Below are 22,324 nucleotides of genomic sequence, written 5' to 3'. Positions count from 1 at the left end.
CAGATGTGGTCCAAGTTGCAAAAACTATCTCTTTTTAGAGTACCTCAGAAGTCTGATAGCTGAGGTGTTATTCTAGAGTTGGGAGGGAAGTAGACTAAGATGATGACAGTAGTCTGAGTCTCCACTAATAGAGCAAATGTTTTATCTTCCAGGAATACAAGTCAACTAACTCAATCTTCAGGGATGAAGTTGCTGCATCAAAAATATACACTAGCACATGCTAGAGAAGATCTCATATGCAGAGATTTCTCAGACAGCAACCTGGTACATTCCATCTTGAAGTACACCAAAACTGCATGATATTTTTTTTGTTCTGTAATGCCTTCAGCGTGTACAGATACCAAAGACTTCTGATCTTCAGTGATAAACACATCTTTTAACTGCTGAGTTCTCTCTACCATATTCTTTCTTTCCTGTCACGTTTTAGACTTCCACACAACTGGTGGAGAATTCTTCATTTACTGGCATTTTCTCATTCTGAGTAATTTTCCTAAGTTTGATGGAGCACTAGATTTCCAAGAAAGAGAAAAATAGTATTATATTCCTTACCTGAATTTTGTCTTCTCTGAACAGGAATCTGCTGCTCTGTCAGGACCCACCCTGTGCTGGTTGCATTCAGCAACTCTTTTTGTATTCTGGCTTCATGGGGTTGGTCAAAGCCTTTCTCATCAGAGGTTTTCTGGTTGGAGAGAGAAAGAATTGCAAATGTACTCTGCCTAGTTTGTTTTTTTTTCTTGTGCCTCTATTCCAGCAGGGTGACTCAGAGTTTAAATCTGTTTGTTTTCTTTGAAATTCTACAGCTTTGCACCTGTCAGTAGGGTCTGGAGAGACGTCTGTGGTTCCACCTACACACCAGGCGAGAGGGCTCCCGAACAGGCTTCTCAGCCTTGGTGGAGATGGGGAAAACCAGCAGTTTTCTAAGTTTGATGGAGCAGGGGATTTCCATTCAGAGAAGACAAAACTAATGAAGGAAACGGATTTTTTCAAAGAACCCTTATTTTAAACTGCAGCAGTTTCAGTACCATGCAGGGTTTTTTCTGTCTTGCCTCAGAGTTCCTAGAAAACTCTTCCACTCTGAGGGGTTTCCTACAGCTCTCAGCACTCTGAATATCTACTATTCTGAGAGTTTCAGAGAGAGATGTGTAATGAATTCTGGGGTTAACAGGAAAGTTGTATGTTAAGAAAGATTACTTATATGGCTGATAAGTTTCAAGACTGTAACTCAGCTGCTTAAGAGGATCTGAATGTTCTTGCTGTCAGAGAAAAGGAAAAGCAAAAAGTATTTTTATTTGAAAGACCACCATGCTTGTCCACTCTAGAAATAAGCCTTTGAGGGAAACAACAACAAAAAAAATCAGTATTCGAAAGACTGGCAAGGGTTGAAGGAACTAAATCTGCTGTTCCAAGCCTGAAAAATAAAAGCAGAACGTACAGATATGCTACCTTTTTACAATATTCACTACTTCCTGGAAAAGAGTTCTTTCATCAGTAGCGTAACTGACTTCTAGTCCTGTAACTCCAGATCTTGTAAGCAAGGGGGCTTGGTCTCTGCTCCCTAGAAAATAAAAGTAAAAAAACCTGTTACAATTTAGAAGCAATTTCATTACTTCAGTTAACAATACTACTTTAGAATAAAACATACAACCAAAAAGAAGTACGGAACACAACTTATTTTTATCTTTAATAATTATCACAATTAATTCCATGGACTTATTTTGTTCCTCTTGGGTGGAATAATGTTTTCTTTTCACTCTGTAGAATTCTGCCAGAGTGGTAATCTTGCACAGATTCTCAGATAGAAACAAACCCAATTCACGAGAAACTTAACTATTTTACATGCACAGGAGTCCAGCTCCTGGAAAATTACTTTTAATAAGAAATATTAAATGACTATATGACAGCTCACACACTGTTTTTATGGAAAATATAATTTTAATTGCTATCTCAGAGTAGTGCTTTGCAAAATGCCTTACAGAATGAAAATGCTATATAACAGCACAGTTCTTTTTTTTCAGCACACTAAGTTACTGACAGAAATGGAAAAACGTCACCAACTGCTCACTTAGTGCACATTAGGAGTGTCCACATTGATAATGTCTGAGTAATATCTAAATTTGTATGCATGTAGGAACTCAGCATTTGCCTTCCATATTAAAAAAACCCCTCTTTAAATGAATAATGCACAACACATATTCTGTTTTCTCTACAAAACAGGCAATATGATCTCTGATACAGTGACGACGTAGATTCTAGGAACTGGAGTTTTTAAAAGGCATTCTACTTTGACACATTCTTAAGATCTTAAGAATTAAGAAAAGTGTGCTTTCAGAAATAAACGTTAAAACAAGTACTGTGACTTACAAAGCAATAATAACACAAAAGGGGAAAAAAAGATGTATGTCAATGTCAAGTCACTCCACAGGGAACTCAAAAAGTTCTAACCAAGAAAATATTGACAGCACACATCAATTAAAGCAACGAATGTCACAATAACATTTAAACACATCATTTTATTTCACTAACAAAACCAGACCCAAACCTTCGTTTTTTCAAAGTATCATTGGACCTATTACAGAAAGCTTTTTCTTGATAAACTATCAGTGGCACACACACCTAGGGAGCCATAGTGGCTATACTGTAGAAAAATCTCAGTAAAGTAATAGAAATATTTTTTTAAGATAGTAACAAGCATATAATACCAAAATAAAATTCACTGAGAATAAGAAGAACTTAGCTTAACATGATATAATATCTACAATACTTTGAAAAATACACTGAAAAATACTTTGAAAAAGAAGAAGCTATTGCCTTATTGCTAATGTTTTTTGTAGGTTTTTGTCCATGCTTAAAATTTTAGACAGTATTTTGTGGTTTGATACACATTCACATTGCCAAAGAAACCCTGAAAGAAAGAGGACTACTTTGGGGATGTTTTTTTGGTTGGTTTTTTTTGGTTGGATTTTTTTTTTACTAGCCTAAACCAGTGGTACTCAACCTTTAACAGCTGGAGAGCCACTTCTTAATAAAATGGAGTTGCAGAGCACCATAAAAAATCAAGTATCAACGGTGTGATTTTTTTTTTTCCATCATGACACTTCAATGTGTGACGATTCTGCCTTAATGCCACCACACATTGATACATCACGACATGACACATCAGCATCCTCTCTCCCAGCAGCATTCTGTCTTCAATCCCTTCTGGCTGCTAGGAGGGAGTGGGGTGGAGGGGTGGAAGGGGCAAAAGGGCAAGTTTTTCCCCATTCTGCCCCACAGCTGCTGGGTGGGAGGTGATCTCTACTCTTACCTGTGGGGGGATCCCAGCAGCTCCTTTTCTTTCCCCCTATGGGAGGGGGAACTTCAGCGACTCCCACACTGCTGGTCCATTTGCTCAGTGCTCCCCGCGCTGCCTGATAGAGTGGAGCGCCGATCAGATGCCTACATTGCGAGAGCCGCCTGTAGGGCCATGAAGAGCCACATCCGGCTCTAGAGCCACAGGTTGAGTATCACTGGTCTAAACAAAGCCAAAAAGGTACAATAGAATAAGGGCCCCTGTTTAGATCCTAAAAGGATCAGATAAAACCACAAAAATAACCCTTAAGTAAAATATAAAACATACTGTCTTGCTTTTAACATTTTCTACTTGCAGCTATCCAGCAACTCGAGTAGGAAACTAAAGGCAGGTTTTCCTCTTTACACTTTTAGAACACTGCAGGAGCTTGTCCACAAGTATGCAAACATGGATATTTTGCACACGCAAATGCCATTTGTGGTTTACAGCCCATGCAATAGTTCTTTGGAAGATATAAGCAGGAAAACTCCATATTTAATATGGCCATTCAACAAGACAAAATTAAATGAGATACGTAGTAATATAGATACTCTATTACATTTTGCTTGCTACTGTTTGATTACTATGAAATAGCATTTCTGTAAAATATAATATGAAAAAAAGAAATAGGAACCTTGGCTTGAGAGCGTCCTGCCTCTATCAATCACTATAGCACCAGTGATTTCTTTTTTGTCAGTATTTGGCAGGGCTGAGTCTGATGAGATGCAGTAGAACAAAGCACAGATCGGATCAAACTCTGGATCTGGTTCCAAATCTCGTCTTGTTCGAGCATGCAACTCCATGCTGATGAGGGTAAGGTGCTGGACCTAGCAACAAATAAAGACAGCATGTTAGTTTGTTCTGCAGGTTTCTTAAAAAAATAAGAGAATACTATCTGTGCAAATGAGGACAGTGCAGACATTTATATGGTGGTATTACATTGTAACTACAAGGTTCCACCCTAAAATTAAGAGAAGTTATTAACTATGCATCTTTGGATCTCACTTTTTTGCAAATAGCACCATCTTAGGAAAACTAAGATCCATCATTAAACACAGCTTTAGAGTCAGTTATGAAAATTCAGTATATGTCTCTGAGTACTGTATTCTTCTACTAAAAGCAGAAAATAAGACAAAAACCAGATAATGTTCAACTTCAACAATTGTAAATTCCTGTAGTGTTTTCAAACACCTTTGTATATTGAGCTGAATCACATTTCTGAACTGATCAAGAAGAAAGAATCACTCTTGGTCTTCCTTCTCCCTTTCCCCCCTCACCCAAGACAAGCATGAAGACTAAGCCTTACAGGAAGGTAGGGAGAATACCTAACTTTGCCTTCAGGTGCATTAATGAACTTCCACATCATATTGCCAGAGCTTTTTGCAGAATGGTTTACATTTAGAAAATGCTAATCCCTATATACTGTCAACTTTTGACTCTGCAATAAAGACAGTATTATTTAATACAGTTTCAACACTATGTTGCTGCTCTGTTGTCTTGCATAATATTGCTCATAATGTGGATTAATGGAGAGGTTGGACAGATTATGAGAGGAAAATTAAAAGTATTTCTGTGTATATAGGATGCTCTGGGGGCAGCCTGATTTCCTCTAGATTTGCATGCTAAATCGCTACAAACATCACTGGGTGAAGTTTTACTATCAAAGCTCCATCTTCCCCAGGATCACTGTGGCTTCTCTTATGTCCTTTACTTAGTGCTATCTCCCTATCTCATCTATAAATTGGCCAACAGCTAATTCCAGGTGTGCAGACTGTCTAGAGTCTGTATATGACTGTCTCACATACACAGGCTGCTTGCCCTGTCAGCAGCCAAACAGCAGTACTGTATTTATACTGCTCCCCTTTCTCCAGCACTTGGATTACTCTCCCCACACCAAACACTCACCTACATTAGGTAGATATAAAGAGACCTTCTTTGAGATAGGCATCCTTTTGTTAAATGGAGTAGAAACTGCCCAACAGGTTCAGAAGGTAACAAGCAGAAATACCAGGAGGGCCTTATTAATTGCTGCTGGATGCCATATTTCTTAAGGAAACAATCCATGAAAATTATGGTCAACTAGTTTTTAAAGTAATGTTTTATGCAAAACTTACTATTTCTTCCTTCTGATTTTTCCCTTATTTTTAAAGGGAGTTTTACCATTTTCTCAATCAAAATACTGTGAAGTCTAGTTCAATACTGTTAGAGGCATTGGCCATCAAGCTGAAACTGGTAGACTTATAAGTTGCAGACATCACACACTGATTAATTTTTAAGTCACTTAGGGACCCAAGAGAAAAAGATCTTTTATTTTCAGTTTAAAAATAACTTGATAAATTTTAATTTTATGTGATGTGACATGTGATTTTAAGTGACATGTAAGAGTAAAGTTACCTCATGTAAAGATTTTGCTTCCTGGAGGTTTTCCACACTGACTTTAAAACCATAAGTATTATTTAAAGACGGTCCTTCAATCTGGGAAGTCTCTTTCTTTGGAGCACCGAGGGCAGCAAATTGATTCTTATCAGGCAGGTGAAGAAAAGAGAAAACACAGGTTGCTAAATTCATATGTAATATTAAATAATAGGCAATAGTAAATACAAATTTATCAATGAAAATGCAAATGCTACACTGCAAATTACTAAAAAGTCCCCAACCTTTTACTATCTCTTAATTCATTTTTAAACATGCAAACAACCACTGTATCTTTCTGCCTTTTAGGAATAATTTAAATTCATAGCAAAACAAGAGGCAGTTTTAAATACTTAAAAAACCTCCTAAACAAGCAAACACTCACAGAACCCTACCAAAAGAAAACCGCAGTCACACACACTGGCTTTCTCCGAAGTCTGAGGATATGGAAACCAGCAAGTCTCTATTCTGCCTTGAGCAACAATTTGTCAAAAAACTGCATTTCAGTCATCACCTTTTAAGGCACTGAAATAGAGGTAGATTAAGAACCTCCTTGAAATAGGTGAATACCAGTATACTGAGAAGAAAAAACTACTGGGTCACTCCAGTAATGCATCTAACCCTCCATTCTGTTCCAACATGGAGGGCAGAAACACTGTTTAAGTAAAACAAATCCAATCTCTTCTTCCTCTGTTGGCACAACACAAACTGCCCTCCTTGTTTTTAGAAAATACTTGGAACACTGTCTGAAAACTAATACACACAGAGACACAGAAATATACACAGGTCTGGGTATATGTATATAAAAAAGGGAAATCACACTACAATTTAAAAAGGATGTTGTAACTCAAAGAGCAAAACATCTTTACATGGTGTCTCTTTAGTGTTTCACTAGTATCTCACTACCCTAGAGCAGCACCCTCAATCTCTAACTTACACCCGCTTCCCCCAAATTAAACTCATAAATTTCTTTCTAACTTTGAGCATGCTCTGATTCTACAACATTTGTACCATACAATTTTAAATGTATTTTCAAGATCTTAACAGCAAAAGACAAAAACAACAAAGAAGAAAGAATAGAAATGTGTATATGCCCCAAAATAAAATACATCTGTGCAGAAAATGTTAATTTACCTTCATTTGTGTAGTTAGAAGTACTCTTCGAAGACCATCAGTATTACTTCCCCTCTTCTGGCTCAGTTTCTGAGCTTTTGGTTCTGTAAACATGAGTGAAAGACTACTTAGCCTCAATAGTATTGTCTAGGCATTAAACAACATGCAAGAAACAAAAGAGGCATTTCATTAACATTACAAACAAATATTACATACATAAGCAAATACAGCTTTATCCTTTGTCAAATCCAAAGCACAACTACTACAATTTGGTATTTATGGACATATAGGAACATAAATAAGTTACAAAGCCTCACATTATTATAATTTTGAACATTGCAATGTTACTCACACTCTACATTGAGATTATTTTTTTGAAAAATAAAAGCAATATAGTCAACAAGATTAAAAAAATCCCCCAAAATAAACAATACTCCTAAATTAAGCTTTTAGCCAGTACTTCAGAGTTCAGATACAAGAGACTGTTAGGAAGCAAATGGATGTTCTACTTCTAGACTTTTTCAATAATTCAATAGTTACTCTAACAATAATGCATGTAACTTTTCCTTTAAAAAAACTAATTTAAAATATATTTTCACAGAGATGTAATTTTTTTCTTATAATGTCAAAAGAAATATATTTAGATTTGTGTGTGTATTATTAGAATCATTTAATGGATTTACCTGCAGATAAAGGTGTAAAACCAAGAACTTCAGGTATTCCATCTTGTTTTTTTCGGTGCACAATGGGTGTACTGTGTAGACAAACTGATTCAGAATTTCCAGGATCTTCATTAAGTGGAAATGGAGACGTGTCAAAGGATGTCTGAATGTTCTCCTGGGTGCATGGAGAATTTTGTACACTTCCAACATCATTTCCTTCCACAGAAGACAAAATAATATCCTGATTTTTCCACTCTGTGTCTTCTAAACTGGACTGTTTAGGATCTGGAGATGCCACCTGTTGCCAAGGAGGAAGCACTGGAGAATCTGGAGAACTGTAACTGACATAATAATCTTCCTCCTCCTCCTCCTCCTCCTTATCGTGTTCTAGAGTTGAAGTAGTGTGTGTCTTGCTTGCACATGAAGTTTTATTAGAGTCTATGTCATTTTTAGTATTTACAGAAGTTCCTATGGTGCTTATAGACTTATCACAGGTCTCCTTGGTTGGAGTTTTTGTATTTTCTGCCACGGAGGCAGGAGAATTTTTTGTAGGCACAATAGGTCTTTCATCTTCCAGGCTAGACAAATCCAAATCTTTAGCTACTTTTATTACTTCTATAGATTTCTCTTCAGACAATACTGCAGAGTTGATATTCTCATCTGCCTTTGCCTGCTCAGCAGGATGACTCTTAGGCAATTTCTTGAAATGTTCATACTCTTCTTTGGCATGAAGCCATATCTGAACTTGCTGTTGGCTTGGAGCACATTTGCATGGCATTATGACTATTTTTTTGTCTTCACTAGTTTTATGGCTATTACTTTCTCTTTTATTAACAGTAGAGTGACCATAATGAGGAGGAGATCCGGGTCTAGGACTTTCTGTCATTGCTGAAAATGCAGTCTTCCAGAGTCGTAGACCTTCTAATGAGAAGTCCCCCTCAAACTCGAGGAGGTCATTTGGAAGTCTGGTTTCCACTGTGAGAAGCCGCCCTCCAATCTCCCTGTGAAGAAAAATAGTTTGAATTACTGTTTTACTCCAAACTGCCCCGCAGGCAGTCCTCCAGATGATAGAAAAGCAGTGTACTGCTAACTAGTTTTCTCACTACGTAATTCCCATGGGCAGTATTTTTATTTTACAAACCATGAAGGCTAATTCCCACTTACTACAACAATATGTAATAAAAAATCCGAAGTATCATGAAAGAAAATGGGTATTTGGAGTGAAAGCACAATAATTTTCAACTTCAAATGGATGAATATCAGATGGGATCTTTCACGTATCCATGCTACCTAAGAGCATAAAATTGTTTACAGGAATAAATTACATTTAATATAATCACAATCACATGTAGACAGAAATGCATTTAACACAGTACCTTGGCTTTTCTGGAGCATCTGAAGGATTGCTGCAGAACGGTTCCTGATAAACTGTTTCTGCCAGATCATGATCCACCAAAGTTGCCATGATTTCTTCACGACTGGGTGGGGACATGAGAGGCTTAAGAATGTGAGCAGTACGAGGTGTAAAGCTTCCATTCTTTGATTGTGAGGGAGAACTGGTTGATCTTGGGGAACTATCTGGAGTTGGAGTTAATGCTTCATTGTTTCTTGACACATGTAATTCTAAATCCTCAGAAGCTGCATCTAGAAGTTCACCATCAGGTGATGACAATAAGGATGTAAAAGAGGTATTAACTGAATCAAGTGGTTGACAGGGTTCAAAAGTGGTTTCTTTTCTAATCTGGCTTTGAATCCAGTCTGAGCAGGTCGGCTGAGAAAGATTAAGAAATCTCTCTTTATTTACCGTATTTCTATTCAATTTGAATTTTTCATTTAAACAGACTTCAGTCTCTTGGGTACAAGAGGTATCAATAAAACTAGATCTAGAAGTTGAAGATTGAATGGTTTTCCTCCATTGACTATGGCAGTGGTTCTCAATATTATCTAGTGAGGTCTTCTCAAAAAGTTCAGGGCTCAGGGAACCAGACCTTATCCATTTATTTGTGCTTGAAGAATGCTGCTTTTCTTCCTCAGATTTTTGGTCATTATGACATAGAAAATCACCTTCTGTTGTTTGTCCAGAACCAAGATCCTGAACTGCATCACTCAAGAATTTCTGGGGCAAATTTTGATCTGCTGGGACAAACTGGCTTGCAGAATAAAAACTGCAAAATCCACTTTGCCCTATAGTGTTAATATCAAAGTTGTAATTGTGGTCTGGAGATAAGCTGTCTTCAAGTGAATAACAGCTTTCAAAACCAGGGTCTGAAAAAAAAATGGGGCTGTCATTAGATACAGAATGATCAATGCGATTAGTAATTGGCTGGCTTGAAGACTCCTTTTTTGCAAGTTTTGCTGTTTTTTCTTTAGGTTTTGTGCTCCTGGGAGAACGAGATTTTCTTGATGATGCGACTGGCCGTGACCTTTTGATGGCTTTATTCTGTTCAAGAGGGCATGGTATGCCCTTGCTCAGCTGTGTTTTGTCTGGCAATGGCTCCTGTGCAATACTGGCATTCTGAGCTTTCTGCTGTCTCTTCTGGAGCAACTCTTTCAAAACAGCCAGACCAGACTGTCCTTCACCAAATGTTGATGGGGCCACTATATTCCTGTTTTTATACTGGGAGATGGGTTTTGGTTGCATGGTTGTTTCTGACAGAGGCCTTTGTTTTATGGTTTCTGGTTTAAAATGTGACATATCCAAAATAAATCCTCTCTGGTTTTGATCACAATTTAACTGTTTCACTGGACTCTTCAAAGATGTTACAAAACAGTTTTTAGGCAGTTGAAGTGGCCCAGGATTTTCCTCAGATGGCTTAATAGAAGAACAAGGATCAGAATGCTTGGACGCCTCTGGTAAACAAAAAATCTGCTGTTGACTATTGTCTTTACAATGCAAATAGTTAGTGGTACGTAATTGATCCATCTTTGCTGTGTCCAGAGAGTCACGAGTTTCACTTAATTTCCCAGCTGGTGGCAAATATCTCACTTGCAAATTTTTTATCTCTTCTGCTTTTGGAGAACTCTTATCTTTTGAGATATGAGCATTCTGTGTTATGTGCGTTGAGTGATTAGATGGATCAAATATGTTTTGAATGAGAGCAGAATCCTTCATTCTAAATATGGCACTCTGAGTCCTGGACCTTTGAGAACTCATTTTTGGTACTTCCCTTACAGATGCTGTGGGAGTAGATGTGAAAGATGCATGAGGGTCTTCCCGTGGAGCAGGCAAACACTGTGCATCTACAGGCTTATCCATTTCCATCAGTGAGTGAAAACAGCCCGATGAACTACCTTGTGCATCAGCTGAAGGGAGCTGTGCTGATGGCAGATATCCAGCTGAATAGCCAGGAAGAGGACTGTCTTTGAGGTTGTGAAGTGGCTGAGAGCAGACAGAGTTGTAAGAAATCTCATGAGGATCTTGATGCTTCAGCACAAACTTGACTTCTGTAGTAGAGCGACTACTTTCTTTTTCATCTTTAAATACAACGCGTTTTCTTGAGGACGCTTTTTCAGCCATTTTTTGTTTTGTTCTAGGTTTCTTCTTTCCATCATCTGGTGTTTTATCAACCTGATTAATCTTTTTCTTTTTCTTGGTAGATACAGTGGGGCTAGCAAATTTCTTTTTACATTTCTTAACCTGAGTTTTTGCTCTACTAGTTTTTCCTACACTAGTATTAACAGTCTTGCTGTTGTAGATATTGGGCCCCCTACTAAATAAAGCTTCTCTGTCCAGGTTAGTCAAAATTTCTTCTGCTTTTGGATCAGTGGGAGACCAGCAGCGAGGTGGAGATGTGTTTACTGGGCTTGTGCTTCTCTCAGAAAGAAAACCTAACTTAGACATAACATCACTATAATTATAGTCACAGTCTTCAGCTTCAGCACTATAGGAGGGCGAAGGAGGAGAAAGAATTGTATGAGTCCTTTTTCTGAAAGATAAAGTTCTTTTAATATTTGTACTACCTGTTTTTTGTGGTTTTCCAGCTTTTTTCTTGGTTGACTTATGCTTTGCTTTCCTTTTGTGACTTTTCTTTGGTGTCAGTGGATAAATAGGATATTTGGTTGCAGGAGAGTCGGGAACTTTTGGCCAAAAGTCCTTTAAAGGTGCAAGCTTTTTATATAAATTCATCTTTTCCTCTGTGAGTACTACTCTTTCCTCACTAGAATCTACTTTCCCCAATTTAACAAGCATATTTTTTCTCCCTCTAAATCTATTGATGATAATATATTTAATAATAACGGGTGGCAATTTTTTAGAAAGTTTTCTACGCTTTCGAGACTTCTGAGACCCATCCAAACTTTCAACACTTTCTATTGGTTGAGGTAGATTAATTTTTGAGTTGTGTGCGATGAAGCTCGATTCACTGTCTTCAGTCTCATAATTTACCTTCCGTTTCGTTCGGAGCGTGTACTTATTCCCACACAGTCCAAATGACTGCTCAGCTTCAAGAGATCCATCTGCAAACTGGCAGTCAGTGTAATTAGCAGTACTTGTAGGCATTTTGTTTTCAAAAGCCTCAAGAGGAACTTGAACTAAGTCACTAGGTAAAGCACTATCCTTATCAGGAATGTTACTACAAGCATTACCTTGTGTATAGCAGCCTTCCTTCACTGATGCAACATCATTCACACTTGCAGGCTCCTGACGATTGATAAAACTATGCTTCTTTTTATTCAGTTTCAGCCTGGACTGTTTGTTGCCCTGCTGTAATTTGTACGTCACGGGAGCTAACTTCTGTGGTCGACTGAGACAATTAGAAAGAACAACACTAGGAAAGAACATATAATGTGCTGCTTGCTGACTGAGGCTTGGCTTTTCTGCCTTGTGCTCCTGAAATTCTTCATACCTAATTTTAAGCTTATTAAGGCCACCTTCATCAGTGTTATTTTCAAGTGAATGTACCACAGTTCGACTGCCTCCTGAACAAGATACCAATTCACAATTTTCTGTAGCTGTTGCTGGAAAAAAACTATTTATATTTGCACTGCCAGATTTTTCATTTACTTCAGAGGATATTTTACCTTTGGAGTGGCTCATATCAGTGAAGTTATATAAATTTTTATTCAACATGTTGTCACCAATATGGCGGCCCACATGCATAAAAGAGACATCCTTTTCAGCCTTTCTAATGCTAATGTACTTCCTACTAGGTATTGGTCTGTTCACTGATGAAATATCATCTTCATAGTCGAAAATATTATTTCCACATGAAGGAACTGGGAGAGTATCTTTCTTGTTACTCTCTTTGTGAGAGTTTTCTGCATGGGTACTATTGCTGAATGGAGTTGGGTACTTGGCTGAGTAAGTGCTTTCTTTTGTAAGAGAATGGACCGAAAGTTCAGGTCTTGTTTCTGTGTTTGGTTGTGAGAGGTCTTCTACAAAATCTTCATTATTCAAAACATGGTTAGAAAGGGCACTTGTGTGTTTACACTGAAAAGTAATTTTAGCAGAAGATGGGGGTTCTAGTGTAGCAGCATCTTTGTGAAAGATTGAGGTCTTTACAGACATTTTGCTTGTTGCAATGACGGAGGAGTGAGTTCGAGAACTTTCATTGTTCAAAGGATTGTCTGAAATGGAAGAAAAGCAATTTTATTCTAGTTTTCCTGTAATAAATAACCTAAGGCATTAAAAAATTTAATAGTATTTTCCTGAAAGCATTCACATCCAAATAAGAAACAAAATTCTTGCAAATCACATTACATTTATCATCATGACAACTAGAGACCCTGACTATGTGAGTTGCTTTATCAAAATCACATTGTCAGTACATTTGTCTCAGGCATTTTGTCAGTTATTCCTCAATGGCAGACTTGCATAAAATTGTCAAAGACTTCACGCTGACTTTCTGAAAGAAGGCTTCACAATCACTTTCAGATGACTATATAAAAACAGACTGATTTCCAAAAAAGTTTGCACCCTGCTTTGTCCCTGAGAAGTATGTATACTCATTGGCTCTGAAAAACAAAATTCTTATTTAGATGACCTTCCCCATGCAGAAAAATCATTGCACAGAAAGCTAAAGTAATATATCTCACAATACAAAGCAAGGGCTTTGTATGAACTGTGCTGTGTGCTAAACATAGGTAGCTTCCTGCACTCCTATAAAGCAGAGCTATACAGCACTCATTCAGGTGTTCATGCAAGAAGCTTGCACCAGTTAGTTGGATCCTGGACTCATATCCATGCATTAATGTTCCCACATAATCTCAGACTAGCAGGTGCTATGGTAATTTGTCCTGTGCAGACTCATCACATGGTATGTGTGATGATTTCCATCTCTTCTGGTGATACTTTCACCATATTTATTGTGGGGTAAGTATGGACAGAGACATGGTAACAAATTAACAAGTGTGTGCTTGCTCATAACCTCGCTGAACAAGTAGTTTGACAGAGGTTGTACCACTGCAGAGGCAGCTACCACAGTGCACCTGGCACACAGAAATTTGTTCATGTATTCACCTCTTTAGCTGAAATGTTGAAGGGGGATAGGAGTTATGAAACATGCTACATGACCTGAAAGCATGTGCTGCACACTGATGTAGTAGACTGGGGATCCTTTGGGCCTTTAGTCTAAGTCTCAACCGGTTTGGGGATCATTTTAGATTCATGCTGCCTTCAGCTTAGCAATTTATTTGCTGCTGGCTGAGAAAAATAAATGGAAGTCCCAATCTGTTTCTAGAATATTTTCTAATGCATACACATAGTCCCTGAGCTGTGAAACACAGCTGGGAGCCACTGCCTATTATTCTTTGAAGGTAGGAGTCCACAGAAAGAATGAGGATGATTAACTGAAAACTCAGAAAATGGGAGTTTGGCGGTGTCAATAAACACCTGGAAAATACCTGGATATTCAGATATAAAAACTGCAAAAAAACTTGTCAGTCAGTCAGATTATATGGACATGTGTGGATGGGCATTTTCTAATTCAGACAACCTGGACTGAGATCTGCTTTGAATTTACTGTAACTCAGAAGAAGTCAGTGTAAAAGTTGACAGTAATACACTTTCTAAGCTGGTGTGATATTTCACATACTAAAAATATGCTTAAATTTAAACAATTACTTAAGAAACAGTCTCTTTAGCCAGCAGCATCTCTTATTACAACAAATTAGAAAGTATGGCAAATAAGGAAATTACAATTGTGTATCTGACAAAAGCATACCATATTAACAGTACATCAAATCATGTATTAATCCTATCATTATACCCATAAAAACAAAGGGAAAAGCAAACTATGTTTTAAACACTGAACACGAAAGAATAGCTGTGGTTATCTATAATCTATTAGTAAAGTCATACAGTTCACTTTCTCAACTGAACATTATAATGCGACTTGCAGATTTTTTAATGAAACAAATAATATTATTTATATATTTCTCTAACTTCAAACTGTGCATTCTGTTGACTAATGTTATTTGATCAAAGACAACATGTTATAAAGGTGGCAAAAGATCTCTACAGATTAATTTTTTTTAACCGATTTTGAAAGGCAGTTCCTTCTGCAGTGGCTTTGCCACTGCATAGTTTTAACTCATGCAATCCCAAATGCAAATGTGCAATCTGTGGAATGAAACACAAGCCCAAACTAAAACTCATTATAGTTTAGCATGTGTGGCAAATACTTGCTATGAGTCATCTGAAACTACACAGTAATGCATTCAATATTTACAATAATCCTAGGAGGATAAATGATCCCACAGAATCATTGTTTTAATATCATATTTGTTTTTTTCCAGAGAACCAATTAAACTATGTCCTTTTTTGGATCATTGATAATTTGAAAAGCAGATTCTGGTAATTCATAGAGGGCGCTGAGATTAAAATACAAGTGTTTTTCAAGGAAGATGTTAAGGGCCTGCTTCTGCAATCTGCTGAGAACTTTTCCTTCCAATTGAAATGCAGACTGCAAATGGTCAGCACTTTTGAGAATTAGCAGTTTGATGTGAAAATGAACTGTGACTGAACTTCCAAAGCTGATTTTCTATTTACTTACCACCATTTTCATCTGCAGTTCCATCTAACTGAGGTATTGAGAGGTTAGTTAGGAGCATATTGTTACCGCTCCACTCCATTTCTTCCTCCGAAGACGAATCCTCTTCTGTTGAACTTCGATGCATATTTCTGCCAGCTGACCTGGAGGAAAGTGAAGGAACTAATTGATGCATGATACTTCTATTAGCAAACACCATGAGCCACAGGGAACACAAAACTCAATGGGGTGTCATGCTATGTGGTTGTGTAATTTGGGGGAGCAAAAGGAAACAAAGAAAATTTTGACACATTTCTCACTGAGAAAGTCAAAATATTATTCAATGTTACTATTACAAGAGGCAACAGGCGTAGCCAACTGTTTTAAACAGCAGGATTCACTAACTTAAGAAGATACAAAGTAAGCATTTTGATGTTTCAGTTCAATTTGACTGTGATTTAATTTCATTGCTTCAAAGTGCTTGAAGCTTGAAGACTAAACCAACTATGCAAAAAATTTCTTCAGTTTAGCTGTTAGCAAATAGATGTTTACTTTTTTGTGGTTTTTGTTTTTTGGTCAAAAAGTCTTTAGTCTATTATAACATTTATCTTTCAGCAGGCTTAACTAAATCATGGCAAATAAAACTATGCTTCATTCCACCTCTCACTGAGTATTCTGAAGCAGCTGTTGTTAATACTTAAGCTGCTTTCACTAAGTTAACTGTTCTACACTGCCATGTTTACAGTCATAAATTCACCGGGAAAAAAAAAGAAGCAAATCTACAAAGAAAAGCTTCCTTGGATTTTTTGTGCTTGCTTTATATGGGCATAGGGGAAGGAAGAATATCACAGAACATCATAGAAAACTACAAAGAACAAATCCTCCAGTATATTATAACTCTACAACCACTTAGGAATCTGATTTCTTCTTTAAAATAAAGTGTGAAATGGACAAAATTCTTACCAGAAATAAGCTATTCTGTGGCTACACTAAAGAAATCCAGATACATCTTAAGGAATTGAAGTTTGGGGTTTTTCAATTTATTTGTTCTTTGTTTAAGTTTGGGTAATACCTTAAAAAATATAAATATAAATTTTGAATTTACAGGAAGGAAAATCCACAATAACCTAAATACAGTTTACTTTTGCAGAACTCTTTTATGACTGGAGTTAGACCAGCATGAATTATATGTATGGTACCACCCCAGACATCTGAATGCCAGCACGGAGATAATTTAGATCAGGACATTTGTTAGTTCAGAAACAACAGGCTCAAATGTAAGCACATCATTTCCACTCACATCTGGAAGCATGACTTGGAGAATCAAGTAACAAGCACAGCTAGGTACAGTCTCCATGATGTGAGTTTAGTTGTCCCTCTCCTATGTTCCCAAAACATGGAAAAGCACAGCACAAAGCAATCAGCTTGATATGCAAATTAATATCAAACTGAGGATGTTTCTTACAACCTGAATTATACTGTAGCCCCAGGTAAATCTTTGTCAACTTAAGTAAACCAAATCAGCCTGGTGATGACTTCTGCAGGTAACTCGGATTTCTCCTCATTCAAGCCTATCAGTTTGGATTCCAGGAAAATTTATGTAACACACATGGTATCGCCACACATTAACTAGTCCAGGTCCTGGTGGGCTTTGTTCTCCTGATGGGCTTTTTTTTCCAGTTCAATACAAATCAAACCCAAACCATTTAATTTATTCAATAGGGTGTGCTTACTTAACCTCATTAGCTCAAAAGACTTTCTGAGATAATGTAGGACTGGTAAATATTCACTAACATAAAAGCCTTAGTATGGATAGGCAAGGATGCATTAGGAAGCCACACAGATGGAATGAGCCTGAGGAGAGTAAAGTCAGATCCATGATCAGACTCAAACTGATTCTTCATGCATGAGCAGAATCATGCAGTGGGCAAAGATGCCCATGGCTTGTGTCTGAAACCAGTCCAAATTCTGTAGAGATCTCAGTGAAACAGAACTTGTAATTCCCTCTGAACACAAGTTCACTCCCTGTGGAAGCACATGGTATGTACATTTTCCCTAGTGTCTTCTGTCTGGGATTAAGGTGTAGGCATATGTGAGTAAGATATTAGTGAGACAGCTCATCAAGTCTCTTGAGTTTTTAAATAGGATTCTCTACTGCATGAAAGCAGTTAATTGCTTCAGGATCCTACCTGACTCCTGAAGTTGTACAGTCAAGCCCATACAGAGCTGTACCTGAGCTAATGAATTCTGCAAGATACAGGTTTTCACAGTAACTACCACTACACTGAAGTTTGATGTTAAGTGTCTTGAATGGAAATTTCAACTTTTCAGACTACTGGAGGGAAAAAAACTATAGAAAACCAAAGATCAAATAGGAAAATTAGCTTTAGAGATCAATTATCTCTAGAACTAGGAGACTAATGAACTAACTTCTGATTCTGTTACAACTTTAATGTGCCTTTGGGAAATAAAAGAAGCATTTCTATACCTCTCTGCTTCTCTGAAACATAGTATGATTGCAATTTCTGATGTAGGAAAAACCCCAAATATAAAAATGTTATGTCTGTGAAGTTCCTCATACTTCAAACAGAATTATAAATATCATAAGTTGTGCTGAAAGCAGGGGTCAAGAGAAACTGGATATAGTTGCTTTCAATGCCTGTCAGTGCAGACTTACAAAAGGTCATTACAACCTGAGAAGGTGTTCCAAGAATCTTGGCCTTAAATATACTGAAGTTGCTGACCTTTAACAGTCAAGCAGAGTGAGCAACATTCATGTTTTGGTTTAAGCTTTGAACATGGTAACAAATGGATGTTTCTTCCTTGGGTTGCTTGGTTAGTCTTCATATGAATACTTCTTAAATATTGACTTTAGTAAAGGATGTACAAGATACACCTTAACATTTGTATCATATCCAAGGTGTGACCTTACAAGCAAGTTACCACTATACATTTTCTTGTATTTGGACTTGGAGAACAAAAAGCCTACTTAATTCTTCATCAAAGAGCAAACTAGAAGCTTACGTTTGGCCAAAATTAAACACTTAATCTTTATTTCCAGGTAACACTGATGACTAACATCATCATCTAAACAACTTGCCTTCCATCCCAAGATCTGAACAGATTTTTCCATGTTGTTAACAGAGACCTCTCTACATCTCAATGGGCTCATAACATACTTGAAAACAAGGTGGGAGGAAGGAAAGATCTGGCAGAGAAAAAAACACAGTAAGAAAAGAAAATATATACCTCCTTTTTTGCCCAGGCTCTTCCATGCTACTGTCCCACCTTTGGGACATCAGCAAGCTAAGTTCCATTTCTTCTTTCTCACACTGTGGCTCATTTTCTTCATCATCACTGTTCTGAGAATTTCGCCAGCTTCCAAGAGAACGATGGTGAGAGAGTGTTTTTTGATGTCCCATCTGATATCCATCATTCTCCAGTCCAGCCAACAGATCAATCATGGCCTCATCAGCACTACTGCCCACTGCAGAAAAAGCCCATACAAGTAGAATCTATATTTTGTTCTACTTGTAAATGACTAGTTACAGTCTACCAGCAAAAATCACAACCAACCAAACCAAACAAAAAAGCCCCTCACCATTTACAAATCTACTAGTTTTTTACTGTCTAAGGAAAGGCATGCTACAGAAATAAAGCTCATTTCATATCTTATTTTTTCAAATTTTATGACTTATCTTTTCTAGCTCTGTATCTAAAACTTGACAACTTTCTTTCTTTCTTTCTGCACTGCTCTTCTGATTGTCAGTGGATGCACTTTTCTCTCCACTCTTCTATTTCCTCCTCATATTCAGTAAAGCTTCACTCTCCCCTTTAATTTCAGCTTGAGTGCCAGTTTCTGAAGCATTACTGGCTTCTCTTGCTCAAGAGCTGCATTAGATTTCAGTACTTTTTTCTGTATCACTTGAGGACTTTCAGTCACTGTATCTTGTGAAAAGGGATGCTGACTATTCCTCCTTCTGTTCTTAAATATAATGCTCAACTTTGGCTCCCTTTTCATGTCACTACAAGCTGTTCTATTCCAAGGTTTCTCTAAACACTAGAAGTTTTCACTCCTGTCTTAAATTTCATATTTCTTTTATTTGACCCAAGCTTTTGTAATTTATGCACTTCCCTTTTTTTTTTTCCTTAAAAATCCTTCCAAGTCACAATTTTTTCTCACTCCCTTCCTACTTACCTATCATCTGACCTCATAACCAATTTATGACCTCCAGTCTACCACGCATCTCTGTTACTTCTCTCTCCTTGTCTGGTTGAAGAACTACAATCTCTAATTTCTTTCCTCTGGAATCCGCATGGTATTATTACAATGATCTTGAGAATTATACAAAACAGATCTCAACACTGGCAAAAACTGAATTTTTCATATTTTGCCAAGGCTTCGCAAGATACCATGCAACTCTTTACAATAGAAACCATCCCCTTTTTCCAGAATTTTTGAATTAACCCACTTCTAATTATACTTTCTGTTCTTGGCTCCTTTGCCCTTTGTGAGGCTCATAATTAAACTCCAACCTCTACTTCATGTTAATATGAACCTTGGGGTGTAATTCACACTGAACAGCAGAAGTCATGTGGTTCACAGTCCCTGTGGCACTACAACTCCACTAGAGGAACAGTGAACACTGGTGCAGGCTATGAGGGAGCATAAGAGACCCAAATATGCAGCATGCTACTCATAGTCACACAAGACACTAGGAATCAGCATGACAAGAAGGGAGGAGACAAAGAAAGAGAAAGAAAAAAGTAATATAATCTCAATTTGATTACCTAGTCAATGGAAAAAAAAGATCATTTCAACACTGCAATTTGGTCGAGCAGTTCTAATGTACAGTCATAAGGCATACCCTACGTATTATTTTAGCCACTTTTTATCCTCTCAGGATATCCTCAGGTCTGCTCATGTTTGCCACCTCCCACAGAATTTCTTACAGTTCTTTCAATAAATCCAAATCCTTGCCTATAAAACTTCTATGATCAAAATCTTGCCTATTCTCTGCAAAATAAAACTACACTCTTAATCTAACCTCATCTACTCCTCCTTTCTTAGCAAGAACAGATTTCAAGATTGTATATTGTATTACCACAGACATATACTGTTGCCTAAGCACATACTCATACCCTATAGGTATCCGAAGAAATAGAGGCTACTATGGGTTTTACATACTCCTCCCTGCCCCACACTATGTGTTTCAAATTAACATTACACATTATGTTTACCAAAGAACACACAAAGAGATATATCCTGAACTATGTGCTTTTCATCTCCTTTAGAGTATTTGAACTATTTCTACCTCATGTAGTTTTTCATACAAGTTCCTTTCTTGGTTATTTTATGGCTGTTTCCCCCTTGTGCCTTGCAATTTTACTGTCATGGTTTTTCTCCTCCTCTTTAAATATTTTACTTCTTGTTTCTTTGCCTTCAACCATTCTTTGTATCTAAAAATTCTGGGAAATGCTCTGCTGCAACTTGCATTATACCTACTATTGCCCAGTAGCTCCAGACAGCTGACCTTCTGAAGACAGATCACATGCATGTTTTCTACCTTAACTGTATGAGTCACATGGACAGACAGCCAAAATCATCTTCATTCTGATAATTTTAACCTTATAGCCCTAGAAGCATAAGGAAGAGCAATACTCACAAGAAACTGCACTGAACTGACCTGGCAACAGGACAGAGCTTTCTGAACCAGGGAAACACAGCAGACTCTACAAATACAGTCCTAGTGGCATTTCTTAGAAAACACAGGGTGTGTTTTGGTGATGGTAGGGTATGTGTCTGTGTGTGTGAAGTCTCATCCTTTTTGAAAAACTCCTTGAGGTAAATTACTTACTTTCTTTTGTGATGGGTAGCCTAAGGGAACACAAGACTGTGGAACAATAAAATAGTCTGGAAGAAAAGACATTCCAATCATACTCACTAAAAACTGTAGTCTGATTCAGTCTTTGAGACAAAGGCTGAAAGCTCTGACTGTTCTCCACAATGTTTAAAATTGCTTCCTCATTAATAAGTGCTTCGTCTTCTTTATCAGTATGCATCCTATTGGAGTCTTTAAAAGAAAAAAAGGATGAGAAAGCATAAAACTTCCAAGTCAGAGACATCAATACATTATGAAAGCAAGACACTTCAGAATGGATTTTACTATCCAAGTATATTTCCATTATTTGCTGTAGCAATTTTAGAAAGGCTTACTCTAACAATAACAAAAACCAAAACTATTCTTTGGTTTTTCATAACTAACAATCACAACTTCCTTGGCTTACTTCTGTTAACAGTATGAACAGCCAAACCATGACACAGATTTATGCCTAAACAATTAGTATATTAAAAAACTCACCTTTGCTCATCTGTTTATCATCATGCACTTCTACTGTATTAGCTGGTGTACACGGAAAGGCTTCAGGAGAAAGTACCTCAGAATGTAGTGTTAGCTCAGCAGAGAACTCCTCTGATCCATTACTGTAGTCCAATGATCCTGACAATGTTCTAGTTAATTGAAAAGCAAGTTTTAAATGCATATTTAAGGTTTGCATAGAATACTATATTTTATGACAAATGGCTAAACACTTACACAGAGAAGTCATTTTGCTTGAGAATTTCTTTAAGTCTCTTCTGAAAAAATTTTTCACTCTCTGTTGCTGGCACAAATCCACGGTCTTTAAAATTTGAAAAATATTTGTTATTCAGTTTTACTTTGACCTCTCAACACAGAGAGCAGCTAAAATTACTGATTTTATTAGAAAAAGGCTCAAAGTTGAAGTGCCTGCTAATTTTCAGTGCCAAATCCGAGGGCTGACTTTCCAAGTGTATCTAAAAA

At 37.3% G+C, this 22,324-nt stretch overlaps 1 protein-coding gene across 1 annotated transcript in view; it reads right to left on the bottom strand.

Annotated features, from left to right (window-relative positions):
* Positions 1 to 22,324, bottom strand: part of REV3L (REV3 like, DNA directed polymerase zeta catalytic subunit) — a 115,490-nt gene that overhangs the window by 34,527 nt on the left and 58,639 nt on the right. The window contains exons 8-18 of the mRNA XM_039726611.1: positions 22,079 to 22,163; positions 21,845 to 21,993; positions 21,428 to 21,556; positions 18,732 to 18,969; positions 15,507 to 15,646; positions 8,892 to 13,080; positions 7,537 to 8,516; positions 6,875 to 6,957; positions 5,723 to 5,848; positions 3,963 to 4,155; positions 1,444 to 1,555 (exon numbers count right to left, since the gene is read on the bottom strand). Coding sequence (XP_039582545.1) covers positions 1,444 to 1,555; positions 3,963 to 4,155; positions 5,723 to 5,848; positions 6,875 to 6,957; positions 7,537 to 8,516; positions 8,892 to 13,080; positions 15,507 to 15,646; positions 18,732 to 18,969; positions 21,428 to 21,556; positions 21,845 to 21,993; positions 22,079 to 22,163 — 6,424 coding nt within the window. The remainder of the gene's footprint in view (positions 1 to 1,443; positions 1,556 to 3,962; positions 4,156 to 5,722; positions 5,849 to 6,874; positions 6,958 to 7,536; positions 8,517 to 8,891; positions 13,081 to 15,506; positions 15,647 to 18,731; positions 18,970 to 21,427; positions 21,557 to 21,844; positions 21,994 to 22,078; positions 22,164 to 22,324) is intronic.

The sequence above is a fragment of the Passer montanus genome, unplaced genomic scaffold (assembly GCF_014805655.1).
Source record: "Passer montanus isolate IOZ18808 unplaced genomic scaffold, ASM1480565v1 scaffold11, whole genome shotgun sequence".
Classification (NCBI taxonomy): domain Eukaryota; kingdom Metazoa; phylum Chordata; class Aves; order Passeriformes; family Passeridae; genus Passer; species Passer montanus.
This window is presented reverse-complemented; position numbering and strand designations above follow the sequence as displayed.